At 36.6% G+C, this 11,026-nt stretch overlaps 1 protein-coding gene across 1 annotated transcript; it reads right to left on the bottom strand.

Annotated features, from left to right (window-relative positions):
- Window positions 1-261: 261 nt before the first annotated feature.
- LOC128016513 (BTB/POZ domain-containing protein 10-like) lies at window positions 262-10,230 on the bottom strand. Its single transcript, XM_052601062.1, has 8 exons — window positions 10,063-10,230; window positions 6,470-6,654; window positions 6,085-6,376; window positions 5,020-5,122; window positions 2,976-3,096; window positions 2,391-2,588; window positions 1,687-1,797; window positions 262-1,143 (listed from the first exon to the last, which is right to left on the bottom strand). The coding sequence occupies exons 2-8, from the start codon at window positions 6,621-6,623 to the stop codon at window positions 821-823; spliced, it is 1,302 nt and encodes a 433-aa protein (XP_052457022.1). The 5' UTR covers window positions 6,624-6,654; window positions 10,063-10,230; the 3' UTR covers window positions 262-820.
- Window positions 10,231-11,026: the final 796 nt, after the last annotated feature.

Raw genomic sequence — 11,026 nt, 5'->3', positions numbered from 1 at the left:
TGGTTTAGACATTACATTCTCTGCAAACATATAAAATATGCATATATTTCTTTACATTAAGATCTGCTTTTAAACTGAATACCAAGTATTCCTAAACTTGATTGCAAAGTAAAATAGCTCTAGCTCATTGTATTACAGTGTATTTTGTTTCTCAGATTCTCTGCATCTATTCTGTAACGGTACGATTTTGATCATATTTAAATTTTTGCCATCAACAAAACACCAAAAGCAACCAAAAATTACTCTTCATGTCAAACACTGTACATTATATTATATACCTTTATTAATACAATGATTTTCAAGCATTTGAACAGATGGACCTTCAGCAGATAAATTAATGTAGATCCAAGAAAAACACACCATTCGTTCACCAGACAAATGGACCTCCTGAGGAGACACAAGAGTTCTGAGGAGATCATGGGGAGAGCTTTCCCAAAAAAAAAAAAAAAAAAAAAAAAAAAAAGTGTCACCAAACCCAAATTAAAAGTAAAATATAATAAAATGGAAAATAACAATAGTCATAATATTTATATAATACTGTAGGCCCAAAATAAGTGAGGTTGCTAACTTCATTTCAAACAAACAAAAATAAATTTCCTTTGGTCAAGTAAATAAAATAAAAAAAGAGAGAGAACAGTGAATACGAAACACGAGAGCACTGCCCAAGCCAGTATCCCAAGTCCATGATGTTTTTTTTTTTTTTTTAAATACAGTAACTAGACAGTTGAGGCTCTAAGGCTGTGGAGGAGGTGCAGAAGGCAATCTGGTTATAGTGTCACTCTGGTTCATGCTGCAGCATGCAGTGAAGGGGCGTCTGCTCTCAGACGGCAGGCGAGGGGACGTCGGGGTCAGGCTCGTTGTTGCTGTAGTGAGGGCCGGGAGGAGGGTGGTTGGGGAGAATGTCCAGTTCATCCACTTGTGGTCCGGGATGCATTACCACAAGCTGGTCCTGGGGAATGTCTGCCGCGGCTGCTGCCAGATTCGTGATAGACTTGCTCTTCACGCACTGGAAGTCCACGTGTCGACTCTTGCCTTCCTCCTTCTCCCAGGACATGCGGATGAAGGGTCTTTGGACGTAGTTGTAGATAACTTCAGGCCTACCGCCTGGACGCTTTTTCACTTTCTCTTTGTATGTTGGATAACCTACAGATGCAGATTTGATACTCAAAATCTATCATTATATTTACATAATATCATGTAAAATCTTGCAATTTTTTGTAGCTTTCAAATCAAATATGGCACCTTTCGACTGGAGGAAGACTGATATATCAGCCAATATTTGGCCATTATGTCTAGACCCAGTTCTAATGACTCTGCTTTCTCAATGTGTTTTCAAATGGTGTAGTGAATTTTGAATAAATGCTGTGTAAAGTAATTTCACATTTCATTTTATTAGATTTGTGTGCATCTCACTGGCTTTCATTACATTTCGGCCATCCTACTTTGTAGATATATCAACATCACATCAGATTCGAAGACAGTAACAATCATCTTTGGTTTTCAGATTTGATGTTTCAGATCAAATGTCAAGCCTGATATCTGCTGCCATATTTGATTCATTGCTACTTCAGAGAACTGAAGCAATGATTGCATGAACTATCCCTTTGAATGATTAAAATTAGATTGCATGTTCGAATAAATACGTATAATGTTGTAAAGGCAGCATGCAAAACAAAGAATTCTTACCTTCGATACCAAGTCTAATTTTCTTAAGTCCTCGCTCTTTTAAAACCGATTTGGCTACGTCACGGTTTTCAATGTACTTGAAGAAACGATACAGTTTTGTACTGTATATAACTAAAAGGGGGAAAAAACATAATTGTTTTAATATATTTGCTGTAACCACAAAGACAAAGACGCTAGTGATGCACTGAAATTTCGGCAAACAAAAGTATTCTCCTGAAATGGTTTTGGAGGGCTGAAATGGCATGTTAGACAACAACAGGTAAAAATGTGAGCTATGTGGACACTAGGAATAGGTTGACAATATCAATCTCTCAATTTCTATCAATCTTCATTTTGATGAACCAATATGAATTCTTAAATCCCAATCAATGTTTTTTTTCTGTTGATGCAGCAAGAAAAATTTCACTTAACATTATTTGTCGCACACCTGAATCCAACAGGCCTTAGTGAGGTTAGATGGCAAACTGAATTTAACACGAAGGTGCTAGATTGCATACTTTTGACAGTACAGTTCATTGGACATACTGTACTTCTTGCTCTCACAGCCTTGTTTTCATTCTTATCATTATTTTGTTTTTATTTGAGTGTTGATTATGAAATGAATTTGATTGTTTCAATGATTTTCAGTGAAACATATGTCGGTGCATCACTAAAAACACTTCTAAAATGTTCTTAAGATGTTACAGAAAGGTGTGTGCGATTACTTTGTGAATACTCCTCTCCCATCTGAGGTGGGTACTCCTCGTCCCAGTCCACCACGTCATCGTCTGTGAGCACTACGATGTGACACTCCCGCTCTCCATTCTGAGCGCTTGCCACCATCAGAGGAAGCACCATCTCCTCCAGATAGAACTCAAACTGCCGCCGAGCGCCGTCGTTGGACAGTTCATGCATCAGGGCACCTTAAGAAACAAACTGGGTCAATAATTGAAAACCTGAGGAAAACCGAAGCAGGCAAATCTGGCATTTTGTGAAATGAGGCAGAAAACAAATGTTAAAATACCATCTCAGATAGTTATCAGATCACAGTTCTGACATGTTCACTGATAGAAGATTAAAGGAATACTTGAACTAAAAATGAAAAATAGTCCTCTGACATGCCCTAATGATGGTTTGGACTGCCATTCACTGCAGAGGATCCATTTGTGAAGCAGTGATGTAAAGCTAAATTTCTAGAATCAGTTTCAATGAACAAACAAACTCTGAAAATGAGTAAACTGTCATCAAATTTTTATTTTCGAGTGAACTATTCCATTAACTTGAGTCTCTTGTATTCAGGAATTACTCACTCAGGTCTCGGCACTTGATAGTACTGTAATCAAAAGAGATGCACAGATAGTCGCACGCTTCCCTCAGCTCAGGAATGGAGATTCCATCAGGACAGCGGATTATCCCAGATTTATAGTAATCCTGCCAGTTAGAGACAGAACAGACAACACAAAAGATGCTATTACAGAAGCTACACCACTTAAAAACACATGGATGTAGGCCATATCCATGTGCACTGCACTGTGCAAGTGCTGATTATTTTATTTTAGACTTAACACTACAATTAAATTTCATTAAAATTAAATTAACTTATTCACTCTCTCAAAACAACAATCACTCACTTCAGGTTCAATTCTAAAAACTCTTAAGAATTGAACAAACAACTTTTAGCAAATATAATAATTAATATCCAATTTTCATACCTTACATATCATGCTGTGATGCCCAAGTTCAATTGCAGCACTACAAATTTGTATTATTTTGGCACTAATGCAAAAATGAAGCATGAAACTTTAATACTGGCCATTATCAGTTACTGTCCATTACATAAAAATATTTTTTTAGCTTATCAGTATAAACATTTTAAAGTCCGAAATATATTAAGTAGACCATACATCCATGACACGTTAGAGCCAAATATCTCACAAAGCTGATATAGCTTCTCCCTCTCATTCCTTCTTCCACAAAAATCAGTAATTACTGTATTGCATTCAAATCGTTCCTTCAAATAGCATGCATCTCTGTTTAAGCTCTCACACTCAACACATCCTCTCTCTGGATTACTAGTCAGTATCATTGTTTGAATGCACTCATCTAATTTTATCAGATTTTACTGCAGTGAAGGATTATTTATACCGGGATATACAGCAAAGCTGATGACAGACTTATGCTGCACTTAACAGCATTATTTAAAAGCTGTCGCTGAAAGCTCATTATGAGATGTTCTCAAGCTGAAGCGGCCCACAGTGAAAGCTTGTTACTAAAACACAGACCTGTCTTAAACTTTAATATTCCCATGCAAATCAGCTATTAGAATTCATCAGTGCACAGTCTCCAAATTAACAAGTTTAAAATGTTGCCATTCATTGTCATACACATGAGTCCATTTGGGATATCCTTGAAACAAATTAATGTTTCCTGAAACCAACGCTAAGGATTTGTGATAGACTTGAGCTTCTTAAGTTGGTTACACATGGGACAAGAAGCACCACGGGTAGAACATGGCACAGGAATCATATATAAAATTAATCATTCTGTATATGCATTTTGCATATGCACTTTTAACATGGAGATCCCTGTATTATAAAGACATCCTGTAGGTTTCAAAACGGAAAACTTTCTCGTAGTCTGAAACATCTTCTATTGAAGCCAAGTGACAGGTTGTGCAATGTGCCATTTTATTACGTAATAGTTTGGCTAAACACAGCCTCTGCAGAAGATCAACGTCTGTGTCTACATTTCTGCCTGAACTTTATTTTTAACAAAGTTCCAGAAAGAGTCAGTAAGAACTTCATCCTGTGTTCACTTCATTTTACTGTGGTTTTGTTTACAAACAAGGCACAAAGTGACAAAGATTTTCAGAATGTTTGAAACTAAAAGACGATGCGGTGTCGAATATATATGATCTGACAGTAATGCCGTGCCACACAAGTGTAACTCTTTTTATTACTAATACTAACTGTGGTCACTATTGCTTTTCTGTTATTACAGATTGTTTGATATGAACTGAGTATTTATGCGTTTTTAACCTAAATCACAGCGGCGTCCATCTATGGAAAACTGCAATCATACCAATGTTAGCCAATCATACCAGTGGGTGTTTACTTTCAAGTCTAAAATTCGCCACACACCATTTCAAACAGCGTTTTCATGATGAGGGGGTCAAAACATGACAGAATATTTTACATTCTATTTTCCCATTCTTTTTTTTTTGTTTTGTTTTTTAATGTACCATATCTTGGAAAACATTATAAGTGGACCTTAGAGAACCGTACAAAAATAAATGAATCCTTTAATGTGTGCAGTGAGACAGTGAAGGTGAGATTTTTAGTGACAGTGACCTACCAGTATGGCCCTAAATACAGTAGAGCTGATGCCCTCTGCCACCTCATACTCTCCTTTCTCATTGGGCCGCGTGAAATTGTGCTCTCGTCCAGATCCAAACATTCTACAGAAAAAAAACAAAAAACTAATTGAGATGGGTTATTGGATTAGTTCTGTCAACATCTGCTCTCCCTCATGTCATTTATTCCTTTTTCTTGCATGATCTTAAAATGTCTTCTATTCAGTTTGATGAAATGTAAGGTAATAAAGTATTAAAGTGTGTAACAAAAGGCTCCATTATTATTTTGAGAGATCTTAAAAGGATAGTTCACCCATAAATGAAAATTACATAATCAATTTCTCATCCTCGTGTCATTCTAAACCCATAAGACTTAATCCTTAAAACACAAATATTACATAATTAAAATTTTTTGGGGAACTATCCCTTTAAGTTTTGGCTACTTGGGCTTCCAAAGGAGGTGACAGAAACCTCTTAATTTATCTTTTGAAGATTAATGTCGTATGGTTTTGGAACAACATGAGCATGAGTAAATGATGACAGAATTTTGTTTTTGAGAGATCTACCCCTTTAAATTTGGTAATGGAGAAACAGGAATCGTGATATGGCCCAAACTAAATATGCAAGCAGCAACAATTATTTACATAAATGTGAGCACTCCATGTTTTAATGTGAAAACTCTTGAAGGATTATTATCATCAAAATACAATGTCGATCAACCTAATTTGTTGCATGCACTGACACATGTTGTATGTAAATCGATTTCAATACATACTGAAATGTTTTATTTTTTTTAAACATGCAGTTTTCTTTGGAAACTACAGGTTTGTTCTGAATGAGCAAAAAGTATTCATTTTATTTGTGCAGGCCTTAATAAAAAGTCTAACATTTGATTTTAAAACCAGAAGTAAGGTGTCGTACATGCATTGAGATCACATTTTAAAATATAAGACCTGGCAGATTAGCATTAACGCTACAAATGTGGTCACAAATATTTTCCGAACATGTTTTTTTAACAGACACCTTCAAGACAGAACTCTTTGAAAGATGATTGGTCTGCTCCTAACCTGCCCAGCATGGTGTTGGGCTGTGCGGTGAAAATCGAGGGGTCCACAACGAAGCGAGTGTTGTCCACAATAAGCGTGACCTTCTCTGATGTGCGGACGCTGCGGGCTCCATCTTTGACGTTCTCGTAGATGAAGACCATCTCACCGGGGACCATGCTCTTGTATGTTCCCTCCGAGCTGGACAAGCTACTGTTGCGGCTGCTGGCCACCCCACTGCTGCTGCTGCTGCTGCTGCTGGGAGAGATCCTCTGAGGCCTGGGGCTGCTGGGCCGTGATGAGCCGCCTTCACGATCTGGACACATGACACGTATACAAGATGATGACAAACCATGGGACTTAAATGAAGAGCCACATCGGACCTAAACAATAAAAATTGTTTTCTCACCACTGTTGTGTTGGCGTGTGGGTGAGGTCAGGTTGCGAATACAGGGTGTGAGCTGGCCTTCTCCACGCTCGTGTGAGGAGTCCCGAGAGCGGTCACCGGAGCGACGTCGATCTCTGGATCGGTCACAGCCTCCACTGGCACCATGCATGTTCATTTCCACCTGGACAATCTAATACATCTGGCCACTGCAGGAAGCATAAATAAGAGCGAAACCTTAAAAAACACCTCTGAAGACAAGACCAAGTGTCATAATTGAACCCCTTGAGAGGAACAGACTATATTTGTAATATAAAGGTGAACTGGCTCCCAAAACACCACAGAGAGCTAATGTCAGGATTGTTCACATCACTGTGTAGAAAAACCGTGACCAGTTATTATAGTTAGACTTACCATTAAAAAATTAAAATGAAATAAAATAGAAATTGACTGAAATGACATTTGAAACAAACATTTATCATTTTCATTTTAGTTTAACTTGATGCACTAAAATAACTAAAACTGAAATAATTAACTATAAGTAGCCAAATAATTAAATAACTAAGAACTTTAAATAAAATAAAAAATATTGACCAAAAACACAAAGTTTTTTTTTTCTAATTTCTAATAGACAGAGCTGTAGTTCGCAACCATACAACCATAATACAACCATAATAAAAATAACAGGTAAGAAACACAGAGAATGTCCATCACCTGCTTTCAAATTGAGCAGCACTTAATAGACAGAGCTGTAGTTCGCTGACAAGCTACGCAATATCGCGTTCATAAACACATGCGATTCACCTGCGATTATGAACGCGATATTGCGTAGCTTGTCAGCGAACTACAGCTCTGTCTATTAAGTGCTGCTCCATTTGAAAGCAGGTGATGGACATTCTCTGTGTTTCTTACCTGTTATTTTTATTATGGTTGTATATTACATATAAATGTTGTTAAATTAATGTTTATTGCATATTTCAGTTTAACGAGTCTCACCATGATGGTGTTTAGTGCTTGTGTGAATGACTATGTATCTATGTACCTTATTATTTAAAAGCTGCTTGTGATGGGCTTTGTGTCATCATGTGACTTTCTCATAACCACCTGCTTTTGGTGGTTACCAGTGTATTACAAAGAAACAAAACTGATTTCAGTACTTCAATAAATTGGTATATTAACATTATATCAGTTAAATTACGGTATTTCACTGTAAATTTAAGGTAAAACTGTTAAACCCAAAATGGTGTTACCGTATTTTTTACTGTATAATTCTGGCAACCACAGCTGCCTTTTTTTACCGTATATTTTGCAGATTTGTTTTACAGTGTATATAGCAAGCATAAATACCACCCTTTGTCACATACAAATAACTAGTATGTGTATTGTAAAACAAGCACATAATTACTGGTGGTAAAAAATAAAAGGGAAAAAAGGAGAAAATAAACCAATAAACTTTTCCGAAAGACACCCTTTAACGTAGTAATTCACAACACCACATTTATGATAATTGTTTATGCCGGACGCTCAAAAAGAAATGTGGCAGATTAAATTAAGGCAGTAGATGAGAGTGAGCACACAAGAGTGAGAGAAGGGTGTGATTCAACGGCTTCTGTTCCAGTTGATCAGGGAAGTGCCTTGGGGAAATTCAGCTGGATGTCATAAGTGTAACACACAGGAGAAACGGGGCTGGGCCTGGTGTTTCTCACACTGCTGGCTCATTGTGTGCACACACACCAGTAGAACATAAATGAAAAAAAGTACCACTATTGTACCACCATGGTTTTGGGTTGTTCATCATTGAAGTAATCATACAGTAATACCATGGTAAATATCAAAATCCCATTGCATTACTATCTGATACATCACTGTACAATGGTAAAGATACTTTGTGTCATAATATGTAAAACTTATTGGACAACCATTAAGAAGGGATATGAATCAGACATTTGTGTACAACACCACTCCCTCTGTCCTCGGCCCAGCCCCAGTGTGTGTGTTTTTTTTTTTTTTTTTTAAGCTCAGGAAGTCAGGAAATTCCTAAGATAGTCGTCCATTTAAACAAGTCCCTTAAAAGAAAATAAACAAATACAGAGAGACAAAGACCACCCCTTTGTTCCTCACCCATGCCCTGTGCAGATAGCATAGCTGAGGACTTCTGATAAACCCGTTGGCTAGTTTCTCATTCCTACATAATGTGCCAAGCACCATATATTCTACTCTAGATAGATAAAAAAAAGTCAGTGTAGTAAATAAAAAACATTGTTGCTGCACAAAATTAAAAGTCAAGGGTCTTAAAAATCTCTAAAACCAGAAAAAATGTTAACCTTTGAAATATGTAGGTTAAGTGACTAATAAGTAGATAAACCAGTAGTTTTAGTAAACATTTACAAGGAAGTTCATTGCTACATTTAACATCCTGTGCAGTGTGTGAGTAATCTGCAGTGTTTACACACTTTTCACAACACATGTGATGCTGGTCGTGCCTCAAAACTACTAGCAGACTCATAACCTGATATACTGTCATTAATTAACAACCACTGTACTGTTTTTACACAACAGTCACTTTTACGTTATGTTTCTTTGCTAATTAATGTTTTGGGGGATTCAAATTACATTTTTGGAGACTTAAGTCACAATAAAAACATTTCTAAATGTTTTAAGTATTTAATATTGACATCATTTTCAAGTGTGGCTTAATCCTCTGATGTGTGTGGTGGAATTTGTTCAACAAAAATAAATTTTTAAAATTGAACCATTATGGATGTGATGTTACAACCAATCCACCATGACATTACTTACTTTTGACACATTCCCATAATTTCACATGCCTGTTCTCATCATGACATTTTAAGAAATTCAGCATTTCTTCTATATATTATAGTGCACAAACAGCATTTAGTGAAAAAAGAATGAGAAATTGTTGTATTCTTTACTTTAGAAGGTTAGTCATTTTAAAAGGAAAAGTTATACACAATACAGTTAAAACATGCTATTTATTCAATATTACCACATAACATAAATTATCCTACATTTCAAAAGAACTTATGTTGGTGTAATGTTTAATGTGTAGTTTATTCTAAAGCTTTACTGTTTACCGTAAAGTTCTATTAACAACACCCACCCTATATATATATATATATACACGTTATATATAAGCTCAAAATAATTACAGCGTTGTTCTGAAGTAAAAAGAGACTTAGTTTTTCCTATGCAAACTATTAGTTCATGCTTCAGAGGGTACAAATAATTTTAAGGCCAGAGGAAAATATATGTAAATAGCCAGATTTCATAACATTATTTATTTAAAATGGTTACAAAAAGTCTTGTGATCTGATCTAAAAACCACAGGACTGACATCCGTCCAAACGCTTAAATGACAACATAAACATAAAGCGCTATTTGTCATACTTCGTCATACTCATTAATTAAACAGGGATTTATAATTAACTTAAATGTGTTGTTATGGGTCTCGTGTGCTATTAGGCAGCGGACTCATCTTCACACAAAAAACCTCAGCGGACGTTAAAAACTACTAACGTTAGCTAGCCACCGAAGCTAACCAACAAAACAACAACAACCCAACAGACGTCTAGATTATGAATCAAACAAATCCTTACCTTTTTACGGTGTCGTGGGCATAGTTTGTAAAATAGCTAATTACTGGTGTTCTCTCGTGAGGTAAACAGAAAGTAATAATTATAAAATTTGAAGAGAACAATCAGCTCTTCTGAAAAAGCGAATCTGATCTCCACCAACTGCTGACAGGAAACGCGACTTCACTAAAGTATCGCGAGAACTGCGTCACGTAGTCAACGGGCTATATAAAATTGATCAAATTACCAAAATAAGAAGGAAAGAAAGGTCCATCTTTAGGTCATTCAATTTTTTACTTAAAAAGAAATAAATAAAAATGATAAGCGGTTTGATTTTCGTTTTAAGAGACGGGAAACGAGGATTTTTGTTCATGGGTAAAAAAAATGAGATTATGCTTTAATATGTTTTGAATGTGTGGGCGGAGCTGAAACCCCTCTTTCATTACTTTCGTACTGCACCGATTGGAGGCAACCACTAGGCGCCCACCTCTTTTAGAGTACTCAACTGAGTTTATTGATCCTGCAGATTCTTTGCTAGTGGGCTTACAAGATCATCTTTTCTTAAAGGGATAGTTCACCGACAAATCTAAATTATGTCATTAATAACTCACCCTCATGTTGTTCCAAGTCCTCAGTTTATCTTCAGAACACAGTTTAAGATATTTTAGATTTAGTCTGAGAGCTCTCAGTCCCTCCATTGAAACTTTGTGTATGGTCTACTGCAGGGGTGCCCAACCCTGTTCCTGGCGATAGACTGTCCTGCAAAGATTGGCTCCAACCCTAATCAAACACACCTGCCTTAAATTTTTAAGTGAGCCAGAAGACCTTAATTAGTTGCTTCAGGTGTGTTTGATTAGGATTGGAGCTAAACTTTGTAGGACAGTCGATCGCCAGGAGCAGGGTTGAGCACCCCTGGTCTACTGTCCATGTCCAGAAAGGTAAGAAAAACATCATTAAAGTAGTCCATGTGACATCAGAGGGTCAGATA

Source organism: Carassius gibelio, chromosome A7, assembly GCF_023724105.1.
Source record: "Carassius gibelio isolate Cgi1373 ecotype wild population from Czech Republic chromosome A7, carGib1.2-hapl.c, whole genome shotgun sequence".
Classification (NCBI taxonomy): domain Eukaryota; kingdom Metazoa; phylum Chordata; class Actinopteri; order Cypriniformes; family Cyprinidae; genus Carassius; species Carassius gibelio.
Note: the sequence above shows the minus strand (reverse complement) of the source record. Positions and strands in the feature narration are given on the sequence as shown.

Coding starts and splice junctions, on each gene's coding strand:
- LOC128016513 (XM_052601062.1), bottom strand. CDS start 6,623: ATGAACATGCATGGTGCCAGTGGAGGCTGTGACCGATCCAGAGATCGA. Junction 2,589..2,975: donor TATCAAGTGCCGAGACCTGA/GTGAGTAATTCC, acceptor TTGTTTCTTAAG/GTGCCCTGATGCATGAACTG. Junction 1,144..1,686: donor AATTAGACTTGGTATCGAAG/GTAAGAATTCTT, acceptor CTGCATCTGTAG/GTTATCCAACATACAAAGAG.